Below are 16,910 nucleotides of genomic sequence, written 5' to 3'. Positions count from 1 at the left end.
TTTTGGAAAGTTTTTAATTGCTGCCTCTATCCTAAATCCAATCAAACAAATAACTCTCTTGATTCTATCTCCTGAATCTCTCTCAAAATCATTCATTTATCTGCATTCCTACTCTGGTCCAAGTCATGATTATCTCTCCTTTGCCAATCCTACATTCACTTTTGCCCTCCAGTCTTCCTGGCACAAAACTAAAATGATCCTTTAAAAACTCAAATCTCATTATGTAACTCCCTCCTTAAAAATCTCAAAGGTTTTCTAATGAAGTCCGATTATCATCATCATAATCTATATATGGTCTTATGGAACCTGGCCCCTATCCTATTTTAATTCCCTACCTTACCCTGCTTTTCCTGTGCCATAATCATACAAGTTTGTTCTCATGCAAGCTTGTTTTCACGGCGGTATAAAGTTTCTATGCTTTATCAACTTAGCACACTCCACTGGAACCATATCTCTAGCATTCACCTCACTTCTACTACTTATCTCATCTTTTGGGCTTCAGCTCAAGCTCACTTTCTCAGAGAAACTTCCCCTAATCATCCCTCCCAGAGTAGGTTACATCTTCTAGACATATGCTCTCGTTGTACCTTAGACTTTTCTTTGTACTATTCATCATAATTATAATTAGTTATTTACTTGACACTTATTTTCCTGGCTAGATATAAACTCCATAAGGATGTTTGTCTTGTTCGGTGATTAATTCCCAGCAATCAGCTCACTGCCTGGGATACGGCAGGCATTCAGACATTTGTTGAATGGTTGAACGAATGAAAGAAAGTGCATATTAAGAGTATCAAACATGAGAAAAAGAAATCCTTTACAGTGAGAACAGACCTTTTTATTCATATATTGAGATAAACTGCAGAGACTGAAAGACAAAAATTCATCACAAATCATTCAGCAGAACATTCATTAAAAATCAAGTGCATTTTCTTTAACAGAGTTCTCACACAGAAAATTTTATTTTATAAGTCTGATATAACAGTAAGTATTTTACAAATCAGACATTTCATTTTTAAATCTAATTGTATAATCTTGAATGCACTATAGACAAATAAAGTTAGCTCTCCTTTACCAGTATCACTTCATTTAACTTATACAAGGCTTCCATTGAAATTCCATCACACCTTGAAAACTACCTGCAGCTTTAAAAAACACATGATTTAAACTTTAAGTGGAAAAGTCTTATGTAGCTATCCAAAAAACAAAACCAAAACCAAAATAGGTAAGAAGCATTTCTTAATATAAATAAATTATAAAATACCATTTATGAGTGAGTTTCTTTCTTCTCATTGGTATGGTCAGCCAACTCAAGAAACAATTCATTTTGAAATCGATGCTTAAAATACTACAGTGTCACTCGAAAACCTCTATTATTTTAGCGGCACTCTTAAATGGCATAGTAGAATCAGATTGGAATGGCCTGACTCCTGTGCCAAAGTGAGTAAGACTTGCTCAAATTCATGCCGGGTGTCATCACTGTGCAGTCAGTAGACAGCCCGGTGACCAGTAGTCCCAATTGTTAATAAAAACTTACTAAACTAGACACTTCAAGAAACACTTCTTACCCTGACATATTTCCACTGCTAGATACAGAAACATACAGTTATATTTGAAGTATGAGCCTTATAACAGGAATCTCTGTTTAAAATTTGAAACGGATCAATAGAAAGAATTCACACCAATGAAATTCTGTGGAATGATTTTCAAAGTTAGAAATAAGAATATCCATGGCTACTGGAAGCCCTGCTCTGTGCAAACATAGTGTGGTATATATTAAACAATCACACATTTGAGGTATTAGCTGGAAAAATATATATATATATATATATATATACACCTATACATGGACACGTCCACAGAATATTCACAAGTCCATTGGCCCCAAAACCAGCAGATAATAAAATTAAATGAGAACGAATCACATACCGACAGGAAAAAGTTACACACAGGGAACTTACAAAACACGCGGTTATATAATCCTTAATATAAGGAGTATGTTTTGAGTTAATGTTTTGAGGGAAAATGTTTCCATTTACATGAAAGTGTCTATTTAATAGTAATGGAAACCAAAAAGGAAGCCTGAATTCTAGGACTGTGTTGCCTGTCAGATTATTAAAGGGATGTGTAAGAATTCCTTGAAGATCCTCATTCTACTCACTTTTTCTTTGTACTTAAAAATTAAAATCAAAAAATGTTTTATAAGTTATTGTTATACTGTTCTTTCCTTTTTCATTGGTTTATAGAGGATGTTATGGATTTTAACTAGGCAACTGTCCAACGTGGCCAACAGACATGGTTTTTCGGCGACTTAGTAAAGATTAAAATTCAGATTTATTGTTCATTTTCAGGACTTTTTCTGTTCAGACAAAAAAAAAAAAAAAGATTATGATGCCCTTTCAGTTTGCTACACTCAGTATGAAGACAGATAGTAACATGGGTAGTCCCGAACCTTCATTTGGGGAAACTAAATAAATGCACAAATTCTCCTTTTGAACTATATGGTCCTCTGCCGTAACACTTACTTAACTGGAAAGATGGCTCATTTGGTTCTCAAGTCAACATCAAAAAATGTTTCACTGTCTTAACACAAGCGGGAGATTTAATTTTTAACGAAATATGTGGGAATACGTTATTAAGAATATGTCACAGTTATTAAAAAACAGACGCGTTTAAAACTATTACAACAGAGCAACAAAGAGAAATGAAGAGGGTGATCATTTCTCTCACTATACACTATTTTACATACTAGTGTAGCTGAAGATTTAACAGGAAGAAAACTTAAGCATAAAAGTGCAATTACAGTGAAGGGCTGAAACTCCACATTCCTATTCTTGTGAACACCTGAGCTGACACAAAAGCAGAGTGGCTTAATGCATTGGCATATATACGCCTTAAGGATTTATTCTACCAAATCTGTGTATATTATAAATAAAAATGCAATGATTATGAAACAAATACTTATTTAAGCATTCAAATGCAATCCGTCCCCAAAATATATTATTTTTACATACTAGATGGATTAAAACTTGAATTTTCTCATTGAGAATGACATTCTCAGATTTGATCAAAATAAATTCTGAAGCTTATAAATGACTAGCACCAGTCTATCTGGGAACTAAGGAATCAAAAAAGGAGGAGAAAAGATACTATTTGCTTTCCCCCAAATCCTTACAAGGACAATGATGTTTATACGTATGTATGTAAAAAGGGATAAAAATGTAAAGCATTAATAAATATAGTTGCGGCCAAACTTCTCAAAAACTAGTTAGAACAGCTAGTAAAGCAATACTCAGAGATTGAGAGCTTTGAGGCAATGATTAAAATGAATAGTACAAGTTATCAAATGAAATTGCAAAGCTCATGTAGCTAAAAATAAGATGGTAAAAGTTGAGATTTTTATCAGAAGAGTAGAAAATATGAACATCCTCTATCTCAAGATAGTTAAAATCCTCTTACTTTGTAGAATTAACCCCAAATTCTAAGACACTTGGTTGGGTCTTTACACCAAAATATAGACGACATTAAGGACTTAATCTTTCCTTGCATACTTTATACGTGGCTTAAATTATCAGGCACTCAATCAGGTATTTCGCACAGTTGTCTGAAAATTTTATTTTCTCAAACACACTCCCCCAAACATTTTATGAAATGTGATGGAATGCAGCATTGCAACTGAAATATAATACTGTCCAAAAGCCACACATTACTCCATAACATATAACTTCACTTCATTTGATAACTACATGAATCCCCTTAAAAAGCCGAGATTAAGGGAAAAAGAATCACTCAACAAGAGTTCAGTTCACATTAGCATCAATCACAATAGTGTAAATTTCCCACTAAAGCTGGAAAAATAAAAGGATGAGATTTTTTTCTCTTAAATTTTTGTAAGTTTTCTGATGTACATGAACTTTCAAAATTAATTAGAATGCTATGACCTTATTTTTAAAAAAAAATCACCCTACAGGCTCTAGAACATATTTAAATTTGTATTTTCTTTTAGCACTGCTATTATTTTATTTCTTTAAATATTTCTAAAAGAAAACTGGTTTAGCTGTCCAGTTTTCCTGGAACAGTATGTTGTTTAGTTTAACCCACTAATTCATTCAGGTATTTCTACTGATTCACCTGGAAAAGGGGATATAAGAGAATATTTTTAAAAAGAATGTTCATTTTAGCAGTTTTATTGAACAGGTGCTATAAAATTAACTACATTCAGAAAAAAAATCTTTAAATAAAAGAACATTGCCACTCTAACTGGCATCCCCTCACATACCAAAAAAAAAAAACTACCAAAGATGCATTTGTGTTCCATTAACTGAGTATGAAGCAAAATCATTAAAATATTACAGCTGTTAGACTAGAAATCAAATAGGTTCATACTCAATATACAGGCACCAAAAACTTCAATTTCCAGCTTATTTTTCTAATTTATATTATGGATTGAATTACAGAGAGCTTATTCCTATTAGACTAATTGAATTACTCAATGGTGAATAGATTTTAGCTCAGAATTTTGTAAGGATAACTTGCTATAAATCACTATTCTACCTGCTGCTATATTTCTGCTCACTGTTGCATATGGCCAAACAGATCATGCTCTGATCAAATAAGTGTGCTGTAATCTACTTATATGTTTAAGAGTTGGCAATCAGGTTAAAAGGCACGAAGCTTCATTTTAGTAGTATTTTTTTTTTTATTACTCATTTGTAGAAGAACCCATTTACTTGAGATCCTGCTTAAATGATAACTAAGAAAAAACTAAAATTTCCATGGGGGACAAAACAGGTGGGTCTTCTTCTTCATAAATCTTAGCAGCCTTCAATGACAGATATATAAACCTTTGAGGGGCTTATAATTATTGGAACTGCAAATGACATAAGTGCAATTTACTGTTGAAGACCCTTTCTGTTTAATATCTACATAGCCATTTCCTCATATTTTCTTTAAAATCTATCAGTATAGCATTTCATTTCTATGCATGGCTTAGCAATTCATAAAACTAAATAGCAAACTGATACTCTACACCAGTTCATTTATCTCAATATATATTCTGGAATATAATGGCAATATTAAAAATATCAATTCCCTCTAAGCTGATAATGCTACAAGATTTACACAAAGTTAAACAGCTTTTGTTTTTTCTTTTCTTTTTGAAAAAGTTTCATTGCTTAAACTCCACCAACATTCGACATCTGACAAGGAAAACGTAATTTTCTCATAGGACATTTATTCTATCAGTTTAAACTAAAGTGTCTCATGGAGCTAAATGCTGAAAGAATTTAAATAAAAATGTAGTAACCCGTATGTACACAAAATGATCATTCCAGAAATATTTACATGACAAAAGGAAACATGGAGAACTACTAAAACTGGAAACTGCCACAGGTGTGATAATCCTTTCTCACAACATTTTATTTAGGAATAATGTAAGCTTTTAGAGTGAAAATAACTGCAGAAGCATAACGAAAATGTTACTTTTAGTTTTCAGTTCCTTACTATTTAAAGGAGCCAGTAGGTCACAAACAGTCCAAGATTTCAGGGACCAACCATTCAGTTTCGTTGTTAACATCCAATCTTTTTCTTTAGCTCTCATGATGAAACTAAACTTACTTACGGAAGAAATTAAGAGTACACTAGAAGGTATAAACACAATCCCAGTTCATCCTCCTTTATAAATACTGGTCAGCCGCTCCAATTCTTTACAGTTGTCCATGCTCAAGGCATCTGCCTTCCTTCGGAGACGATCATCACGGTACACTTTTGCGGCATACTGCATATCTGTTTCTGTTAACAAACAAAAACATTTTGCTAAGTAGATACTAATTTAGGTCACCTAGTTATTTAAACCGAAATGATGGTTAATAGAAGCTCTTTAATACCGTTCTATTAACTGACTTTTTTTTTTTTTTTTTTTTTTTTTTTTTTTTTTTTTAAGAAAGAAATCCAAGTATTCCTCCAAAAAGCCTTTGGAAGCCTAGCATGTAAAACCAACACAGAGCTGTTCTGGGAAGTAAATGAAAATAAAATCCTATCAACCTTTTCCCTCACTCCTGTCTCCAGTGGTTTAAAAACTACTGCTCTAAAGCATCGTCTGGACCTTTCATCCTGAAGATATCATATGCTATTCAATCCTGCTAGTGGTTGTTTTTGCTGTGACCTCTTGTTAAGGGTTCAGATTAATTCATTATGCCAGGACTTGAGTAGAAAAAATTGAAATCTTGTCCTGAGTTCACTTGAATTAAAAAAAAAAAAAAATCTTGGGGCACCTGGGTGGCTCAGTAGGTTAAGCGTCTGACTCTTGATTTTGGCTCAGGTCATGATCTCACAGTTCATGAGTTTGAGCCCCCCATCAGGCTCTGTGCTGACAGTGCAGAGCCTGCTTGGAATTCTGTCGCCCTTTCTGTGCCCCTCCCCTGCTTGCTCTCTGTCTCTCAAAATAAATAAAAATAAACTTAAAAAAAATATATAATAAAAAAATAAAAATTTAATTTAAAAATCTTACTGAAGGAACACATAACAGAAAATAGCTTGCTACAGAATCATAGTAGTGGTATTTAGCAAATAAGTACTAAGATGTTCTTCAGTATGTGGATAGCATTACTAAAAAAAACAAATGGGAATCTTCCGAGAGATCTTCCGGGAACTTTTCCTTGCTATCTTCCCGTTACTCTCAGTCATTTCACTGTTTATTAACACTTCCAAAGGGTGGGGGCACTTAGGAAAAAAATGTAACAAGACCCAGAAAAAAGTCACTTACTTTCTGGAAAACAATGGCCAAAGTAAAAGACATCAGTCAGGACCACATTCAAAATAATACTCACAGTAAGAGTGTATTCTACTGGCAAAGATCTTCAGAACAGATCTTTATTCCGTCAATCCAGCTAGGATTTAACAACTCAGTCAAAATCGCTCCATCCCTTTTATTTACAAATGAAGCATTTGTGAAATCCTTTCGCAGATGTTTCTTCCCAGATGAGGTAGATAAAACAAAGTTCACAGGGCTAGTCAACAGCAGGGTCTAGATTCCAAGCCAAACCTCCAAACCGCTACCCTTTTATTCTTTCCGTTACTTCAAATTATTGCTTGTGTTTTATAAAACACCTACTTTACCAATCTAGACATTACACAGTGTTAAAAGTGACTACAGAACAGGAAAACTCTGGTAAAAAGAAATCTATTGGCCAACAACCTTTTTGATGACATTAATTTATAAAACAAGATGAGCTCATCCCAATCAACAAGTAAAACTTTCAATCAATGGATTAATTAGTGTCATACTGAACTCCTCCCACTTCCATCTTCACTTAAATTTGTTAAATCTCATTTTGAAAATTTCAAACGCACGTTAAAGCATACTAAAATGAACGCTCTAAAACCCTTTAGACCTTGATTGACCAATTCTTCACCTTTTGTCAAATCTGCTTCAGCTCTCTCAATGATAAAGGCTGTTACTGTTGTGGTGGTGATTATTACTTTACAAAACCTTTTGAGAATAAGGTGCAGACGTCATGACTTTTCATTCCTAATTACTTCAGCATGTTTCTCCTAACAAGAGCATTCTCTTACATAACCACAATGCAATTTTCAAATTCAGAAATTCAACAACAGTAGAATCCTCTTATCTAATGTATAGTCCATGCTCAAATTTCACCAGTCGTCCCAAGGATGTCCACTACAGCCATTTCCTCCCCTCCCCGCCCAGGAGCCAATCCAGGATCATACATTGTATTTAGTTGTCATTTCTTTTTAGTCTTTAAGTCTTTAGTCTTTTTGTCTTGTTCCACTGATATTCTTGAATGCCACCAAGTGGTTTTGTAAATAATGACTTACTAAAATCAGATTTTAGTTAAAATTTCCTTCCGATAGTAACTTTAAAAGACACACGTTAACTGTGTACAATATAGCTGCAGACAACTTGGTAAACAGAACAGATTCAAAGTCTGTGAACATTAATACCAATCGTGCCAGATTACTAAAAGATTAAACTAAAGTATGCCAAGCAAAAACACTTGGTTCATAGTATGGATAGAATAAAAAATGATTATAAATACCATAAGTAATACTATTGAACACTTACAGATGCAAGATATTATGTTACGTGTAACATATATGATCTGTTATGGTCCACATTTTAATGATGAGATAATTACGATTTAGAGAGGTTAAGTAACTTGGTCTGGGTCACATATTGGTGGAGCCAGGATCTTATCTTGCAAGGCAGTCTCAGAGCCTTCACTCTTACCATAACATTACACTATCTTCCACAAACATGAATATCTTTTCCTTCCTTCTTTCTATTTATTCAGCCAATTTCCCAATTATTTAAGGTAACAGAATTTAAGTATGCATAATCCCCAAATCACCCATATGTGGTTGAAGATTAGAATTCGTATTTGAAAGGTGATAGATCTAATGTGTTAGTCGTTCTTTTAACACAAAATGCGCAGGTCTTTCGTACATTCATTCTTATGAATTCATTAATCTTTCATCCAATTATTCATATATCCATCAAAAGTTTACGATATGCCAAGATATGCCAAGGATTGTGCAAGGCACTAGAGACCAAAAAGTGAAATAAAATGAAATAAATAATATTTGGTGTGGTCTGTCCTTAAGACCTTCCGCTAATGGAGTTTCTCAGCCTCAGTGATACCGATATTTTGGTCCAGAGAACTCTGTTGTGGGGGCTGTCCCCTGCACTGCAGGATGTTTAGCAGACCACGGCCTCAGTCTGGTCTGTTGGATGCCAGCAGCAATCTCTCCCACCCCCACCCCATAGTGACACACACAAAGTTTCCAGACATTACCAAACATATTGTGAAGCAGGGGCAAATCATTTCCAGTTGAAAACCAATAGTCTAGTATAACCTTCTCCACATTGAGACCAGACGGATTTCACAGACTCAGACTTGGAAACCAAGAAGGTTTCTAACTTCCACTTTCTCTTCTAACTGCCACTATATAGATGAGGACTCCAAAGTCAGAGACAAGAACTTTCTTGGAAGTATACAAAGGTTATGTTTTATCGACTCTTCCCTACTGGACGGGAGATGATGATAACTGCTACCATTTTTCTGGGCATTTACTCCGTGTGAAACACTTTATTGTCTGATTTAATTTTTATGACAAACCCATAAAGTTGGGCATTATTGAGAAGATTACAGAGCACAGTGCCTGGACTGGCTGGTTTGAATCACAGACTACCTCTATGACCCTGGGCAAGTTACTAAATCTCTCTGTGTCTCAGCTTCGTCATATATAAAATGGGTATAATAACTTCACAGTGGTGTTGTGGAAATTAAATAAGTTAATATATATAAAGTGCTTGGGACAGTGACTGAAACTAAGTATTATATAAATGACACTTAGTTCCTCTTCCCACTAGTCAGCATCACCCATTTCACACCTGAGGGAGGAAAGTCATGAAGGTTAGAATATTTGGCCCTAATCACTCAGCGAAAAATTACAGAGCTGGGATTCAACTTTAGTCTGTTTAACCCCAAAGTCTACTTTATATGGTCTACATTATTATATGTAACAGTCAGAAAAACAATAACCATAACAACACTAGATTCACATGCACCATCTCTGCAAATTCTTACGGTCAAGCTTTTTATGGGTGGAACTGCTTCTTAAATTAAGGAAGCTGAGGCTGGAAAAGGCTAAAATTGATTAAGTGTTCCCAAGGACTTCACGTACAGAATAAAACAAAATGTCAACAAAACTCATTATACATTAAGTGTTAAATGCTTAAGCTAAATTAATGAAGAGTTTCAAACTTCACTCTGAAACAGGATGCATATTAAAATCGATGACATAACAAATGTACCAGAATTTTTTCTTTTATAGTGATACATAAAATAATGATGCATGTTACAATTGACAACATCTTAAATACGATGAAATTTGGAATTATTCACTTATTCAACCAAATATTTAATGATAACAATACATACCATTTATTAAGTGCTTTCTATGTGAACTATGTGTTTATACTATTATAAGGCCACATGTACATTAAAATGTATTGTCGTATTCAAGTACTGAGCTCCAATTACGTGCCAGGCAATTCTAGAACATTTCTGGAGTAGGGAAATCTACAATAATCAATTCCAAAGACTCTGAATAAGTTTTTAAATGTTAAGCATTTCATAAACTTACTTTGTTGTCTTTCTTTCCAGCAATTATTTCGAATATTAGTCACATAATCTTCTTCCACACTCTTTTCTACTTTTTGTAATAACATTCCTTTATATTCATTTTTAAAGTCCTTGTTGACATAATAAACGACACCCAAGTTTTCTGTCTGCATTTTAATAGTTTGCCCTGATCCACTGCAAAAGAAATGCTTGATCATTATTTTTTTAATTAAAATTGTACATTCTGATGCTGCTACTACAAACCAAGTTAACAAAACAACTAAAAATAATTAAAAAGTTAATATTAGTAATCATTTGTTTACATTATTTCAAATTGCCTAAAACCACCATTCATGTAATAAAAAAGTAATCCTATTTTAATATACGTTCTTATAAGTTCTTTCAATTTTTAGTTAACTAAAATCTTATTTAGAAGAAAGAAAAAGTTATTTCTTATTTTTACACCAATCTGTTTTTAATACTGTAAAATCACTGGCAATATGATTTTATCAAGTTTCTTGTATGTTCACTGTATTACACTAAAGTTTTCTAGAATGGATGCTGCATTAAATTTCCTTTATGTCCTGATCTTATATAAAGTATATTGTGGAAAAATACCTCATATACCAAAAAAGTAATATCTGCTTTTATTTACTTAACATTTCATAAACAAAAGAGTGACGTGGTTTACCCCTCAATGATACAAATCTATGTAACATCAATTATAATTCTACTTTTGTCTTTCAAACTATTTTTTGTCTTTGATCTCAACATATTACCTATTACATAAATTGCTATTAAGCTCAAATACAGTACTTCTGTCTTTATCCACAATAGAACAGAAATGTAAACTAACAAGATAATACAAATTTATCACTTCAGCAACGATTTTTTTAAATTAGAAATTTTAAAATCTGGTACACTTGTAGCAATAGAAAATTACTTAAAAGCTGAAGAGAGCACAAGGCCCTTTAAAGGAAGCTAGATAAGAAACAACATTTTGTGTGTGTGTGTAAAACTTCACTTAGCTACTTACGATCTGGGATATAAGGAATAAGGAGGATTAGAGACCATCAATTGGCTTAATAATGACACGAGGATCAATACAATAATGGGCATCAGCTGGATAAACACAGAAAAACCTCCCTATAAAAAAATCATCAAAAAACAACAAATTGTAATATAACTGTAGTTGTCAATAATCCAACAGTTGTCATATATTTTTAGAGGCAGAAAGGACATTTGACATCATCTGGCTCGGTGCTTTCAAATCTGCCTGATCATACCAGCTTCCTGGAGTGATTCTTAAAAATACCACTTTCCAGGTGGAGATATGCAGATATGTAGATCTGTAGATATCTTGATTTGGAAAACACTGATATAAACTGATCTCATGTAACAGATGAAGAAGTTCTCTCTCTTACAGAACTATTTTTCCCTTGAATTTCAGAGTGGTACATGAAGCAGACGAGTGTCAGAGCTGGGGCCCATGCCTTTTGATTTCTAGTCCAGCGTTCTTTCTATTCACCTTTCCACTTCATGTAATCTAAGTGCTATATGCAATTGGGTATAACTGTATTAGAACAAGGAAAGTAACTTCTAACTTAAGTTTTTCAGTATTAATTCTAAATTCTTTAGGACCAACAACGAGCAGCTTTCTTCAAAGCATGCACTCTGCAGGGGTATCTTCATCAGAATCAAAGAACACCAAACTCCAAAGTATCATTTTGCCCACCACCCTCTTACCTTGACTTCTACCCCTGCTCCCGCAATATCCCTAAAGGACTGCCTAGTCTCTATTGAATACCTCTGGTAAGGGAAAACTCATTACTTCCTTTTAAAACAACTTGCCCTATTTTCAGACAACCCTAATTGCTTTTCCTGAACTGAAATGTGCCATTTTGAAGATTTCTAATCATATCATAAACATACATCTCCTCGTTCTTCTTCTCTTTCATGTCCACTATGTCGATGCTGATGTTGATGGCTATAACCAGCTCGTCCATTTGAAAATGAATGTACGCTACCTAAAAAATTAAAAGCAAGGTAAAACTAAGGAGAGAAACTGTGATCAGAAAAATGATATATTTTTTACATTTTTATTTAATTTTTAAAAGTTACTAAAATAATACATGTTTGAGTAGTGAATGCTTATTGCCCTTTCCTCCTGTGAGTAAAGGGTGGATAGAAACAGCAATGATCCTTCCCAGACTTTGCTTCCTTGGAGACGGAAGTTCTTTATGAAAACCTAAATAAGGTCCTCCTTAATATTGCATCCACAGAGGACTTTGTTGTGGTTGGTTGTTTTTACAAATCTTGGGTCTTACTCTCAAACTCTGCTTTCTGCATTTATCAATGAATCACAAATACCTCTAGAAATCAAGACAGTGCTAGAACTTATTAAAAACAAAAAAACCAAACAGCTGTATAATAGAATATGGTAGAGGTGAACCACAATTTATTCAAGTATTCTCCTGCTGATAGACAATCAGGTTGTTTTCAAATAAGGTGACCAATCAGAAAGAGCTACCTCTGACAAAGTAAATTATGTCATAACAAGCAAAAGAACTGTAACTCAACTATCTGAAACTTGACTATTAACCCGAAAGATTCTTGATCGTTCCTACATATTTACCATCAAAATTACTAGTCTGGATAACTTTTCTGTGAGAAGTAATTATATGTCATAATATGTCAAAATACATGTTGTATTTTCATTCATTAATTTGCATTTACACATTCTCTTTCCTTCAAGAATGCTTTACAAAATGCCCTGTCAACGACCACAATCTTTCTCAATAATATTCAGGCAGGGCCATCAGGCCAAATTATATTGCTACATTCATGAAGATTCTCCTAATTTTGAATCGAATGTTTAACTTAGTACCTTAAATAAATGATGTCAACATTACTGGAGCTATAATTTTAACTATCTTACAGGAGCTATACAGTTAGAGAACATTAATTCTCACACAACTCATAGTAAATAAAGTAGCATTCAATACAACTTATGCTGGTACTATAAAATCTATTCATTTAGTAGTACTTCTACAATATTTTACTTTGATAGCCTAATTCAACCAATTATTTCTATCTTAAAATAATTTTATTTTTTTTTAAATTTTTTTTTAATGTTTTTTATTTATTTTTGAGACAGAGAGAGACAGAGCATGAACAGGGGAGGGGCAGAGAGAGAGGGAGACACAGAATCGGAAGCAGGCTCCAGGCTCTGAGCCATCAGCCCAGAGCCCGACGCGGGGCTCGAACTCACGGACCGCGAGATCGTGACCTGAGCCGAAGTCGGACGCTTAACCGACTGAGCCACCCAGGCGCCCCTATCTTAAAATAATTTTAAAAACCCACTTACTTTATATATAACCTATGAATCAAACATTTTAATATTTCAATGAAAAGTACCTCTACATATATCCGAACTAGCAATTTATAATGCGATGAATGAAATGTCTACAAAGATCTTCAGAGAACCAATGTCAAATTGTCATCTAGGGTATATGATACCTCCTGTAATTGTAATAGCACTTAATTAAGACACTGCCACTGGATCTCCTATTTATATATCCTTTCTTCAGCTTTATATAAAATAGAGAATATCTGTACTCATTTCTTTTTTAAAAAAATTAAAACATGTTCTAGAAAAAAGTCAGACTTACATTGAAGGTAATAAATCTAACATTTTTTTCTACCTTCATGAAAAGTCATCGGAGGATCATAATACTGTAAGAAATGTAGCGGAAAAGTAGATAAATCTCTACGTAGCCTAATTGGAGGTGAGAATCTCTAGCTTCATTAAATATAATATTTATAACTAACATTAAAATACCTGAAGGAAATCCACCACCAAAGAATATATTAAACAAGTCTTCTGGAGTTATATCAGCTTCACAACCTCTATGGAAATTAAATCTACCATTGTTCTGGTGATTACATGCTTGTTCTTCATTGCCCGTGAGGTCATACTGTTTTCGTTTTTCTGGATTGCTTAAAACAGCATAAGCATTTCCAATCTCTGAAAAGGTAATGAGTAAAAGTTGGTAAGCAAAGTTTTTATACTATAAAAGACTTCCCCATATAAAAGCTACTGCCATGTTAACCGAAAAACAAACAAAAAAAACCCCACATATACAGACAAGAAACAAAAAAAACCCAACAAATCCTACTTAAGGCTAATCAAGAAATAGTAAAACAGTTAATAATTTATTTTCGTATACATTTTTTAAAAAGACTTATACATTGCCTGCCATTACACATATTATTACCTCCCATTCAAATTTTTATGAGATGGTAAGTCTCCTTACTATCTTGCATATAAAGGAATGTACATCCTACTTTCTTACTACTGTGGTCCATCCCCTAATATCCTACTTCTTCCTTTTGAATACCCTAATTTAGTCATTCATTAGAGCTACTCAAACCAATAATAGTAACACTAGTGACCAACTGTCAGGCTTTGAACACGGTATCTTATTACATTATTCATTATTATCCCTAAATTACAGATGAGCTTCCTGAGCCTCAAAAAGGTTAAGAAACTTGTTCAAGGTCAAAATGTTTGTTAGCGCAGTAAGTATACTCTATGCAACCTACACTGCTGCACATGCCAGCCCACAATGTGCTATTTTTCATTCTATTCATGAACAATTTATTCCTCTTAAAACTGGAAACTCCATGAGGGTAAGGACAATGTCTATGTTTTCACTGCAGTATCCCCATGGTGCACTTGTAAAATCTGAATTTGCTTCTGAATGGATCCAGATGGTCTCTAGTGTTCCTATCTCACTTCACTAAGTTTGTGGTATTTATTTATAAAGAATTCTATTTCCCTTCTCATACTCCCACGTCCAAAAGAGGCAATGGTATGTTGATTACAAAAATGTCTTTTTGAGGTAATTTACAAAAGCTGTAATGCTTTGATCCAAGCAGGAAATTACCCTATTCTCATTCTGACACTTCTAATAATCATTTCATAAATACAGCTTGCTTCTTAAAGTTGATTGTAAGCCTTTCGCAATATGGGGTATTTTAAAAACACTTTTTGGATCCCATGTGGCAGCTGCCATAGGTACTGTGCAAGCAAATAGATGCTCATTAGATAGTTATTTTTGGATGATTAGATATCACACTGAAATTAATTATACACATATACTCTGGAACTTTTCTTCTTATAGAGATTCTAAAACTAAAACCTGGGATTCAGAGATAGCTTGCAGGTGGCCTGTGAATCCCAGTATATGAAAAATTAGTTTGATGGTCCATTTATCTAAGGAGATAATCCAAACCTTTCTTTAGATTCTCAAATAGATCTATGACTCAGAAATATAGCCACGATTTATAATGTTGCTCCAACGGGAAAGCATGATCAGAGATCCAAACAATGTACTTACAAACAACACCAAGGTATTAAACCATACCTAAAAGAGAAGCATATCTATCAATATCTGCCAAAGTTGTACTTCCAGTAATATCAGTTGTACTTCTAATAATATCAGTCTATATACAAATAGACTATTCCAAGTAATTTCATAATGCTGTTACTTTTTATATCATTAATATATTGGCATCTCAATCCTATTTTAAAACAGGTTTTGTTTTTTAAAAAAGGAATTTCCAAACAGCAAGCTATTTTAGAAAATCTATGTGAAATACTGTTATAACCCATAATTGTATATGTAAGACAATTTATCTATTCTAATTTTCTATTCATTTACTTTGTTCTATACCCATAATACAAATTTTTTTTCAGTTCCTTATTACCTAAAAAATTAAGCCCAAAATTTATTTTGGTATTCAAAAGCTGTACAAAATACATTTCTATCCCAGTCTCACTTCACCAAAGGTACCTTCCACCATATTCTCTTCTCTTTAATTTAACTTTTATTCTTTTATTTTTTTCTTAGAGAGAGAAAGAGGGCTCAAGTGAGTGAGGGGCAGAGAGAGAGGGAGAGAGAGAAAGAGAATCCCATGAGAGGCAGAGAGAGAGAGAGAGAGAGAGAGAGAGACTGGAGGGGGAGAGGGAGGGAGAGAGACAGAGAGAGAGAGAGAATATCCCATGAGGGCGAGAGAGAGAGAGAGAGAAGTGGGGCTAACCCAAAGTAGGGCTCCTGCTCACCCAAAGTGGGACAAGAGCTCACCCGAAGTGGGGCTTGAACTCACGAACCGTGAGATTATGACTTGAGCGGAAGTCAGATGTTTAACTGACTGAGCCACCCAGGTGCCCCTTATCAAACTTTCATTCTGAGGTAACTTTAAACTTACATGAAGTTGTAAGAAATAATACAGAGAGATCCTCTGTACCTGCTACCGAATTTCTCCAAGAGCAATATCTTGTAAAATTAAAGTACTATCACAAATAGGATATTGATACTGACATAATCAGGATATCGGACATTTCCACTAGCATCCTCTCATTGCCCTTGTAAAACCACACCCATTTCCTTCCCTTCCATCCCCTCTTTAATCCCTAACAACCACTAATCTAGTCTCTAGTTCTGTATTTTTGGCATTTCAGAAATATTATATAAGAAAAATAATACAGCATATAAATGGAATGAAACAATTTGGGATTGGCTTTTCTCAATTAGCATAATTCTTTGGCGATCAATCCAGGTTGTTAGGTAAGCCAAAACCATAGTCTCTCCTTTACCTCCAATCCATGGTTTCAGTTACCCTTAATCAACCATGGTGTGGAAGCAGATGATCCTCCTTCTGACTTATCATCAGATGTCAATAGTAGCCTGATGCTGCATC

At 34.0% G+C, this 16,910-nt stretch overlaps 1 protein-coding gene across 2 annotated transcripts in view; it reads right to left on the bottom strand.

The window, feature by feature from the left end:
• Nucleotides 1–816: 816 nt before the first annotated feature.
• DNAJB14 (DnaJ heat shock protein family (Hsp40) member B14) overlaps nucleotides 817–16,910 on the bottom strand; it is a 46,257-nt gene continuing 30,163 nt past the window's right edge. For both annotated transcript variants that reach the window (XM_023252912.2, XM_023252913.2), the window contains 5 exons: nucleotides 13,987–14,172; nucleotides 12,078–12,172; nucleotides 11,182–11,291; nucleotides 10,168–10,340; nucleotides 817–5,790 (listed from right to left, as the gene is read on the bottom strand). In XM_023252912.2, coding sequence (XP_023108680.1) covers nucleotides 5,666–5,790; nucleotides 10,168–10,340; nucleotides 11,182–11,291; nucleotides 12,078–12,172; nucleotides 13,987–14,172 — 689 coding nt within the window. In that variant the 3' untranslated portion in view covers nucleotides 817–5,665. The remainder of the gene's footprint in view (nucleotides 5,791–10,167; nucleotides 10,341–11,181; nucleotides 11,292–12,077; nucleotides 12,173–13,986; nucleotides 14,173–16,910) is intronic.

The sequence above is a fragment of the Felis catus genome, chromosome B1 (genome assembly GCF_018350175.1).
Source record: "Felis catus isolate Fca126 chromosome B1, F.catus_Fca126_mat1.0, whole genome shotgun sequence".
Lineage (NCBI taxonomy): Eukaryota > Metazoa > Chordata > Mammalia > Carnivora > Felidae > Felis > Felis catus.
The sequence above is the reverse complement of the archived record's forward strand: the minus strand, read 5'-3'. Positions and strand labels throughout refer to the sequence as shown.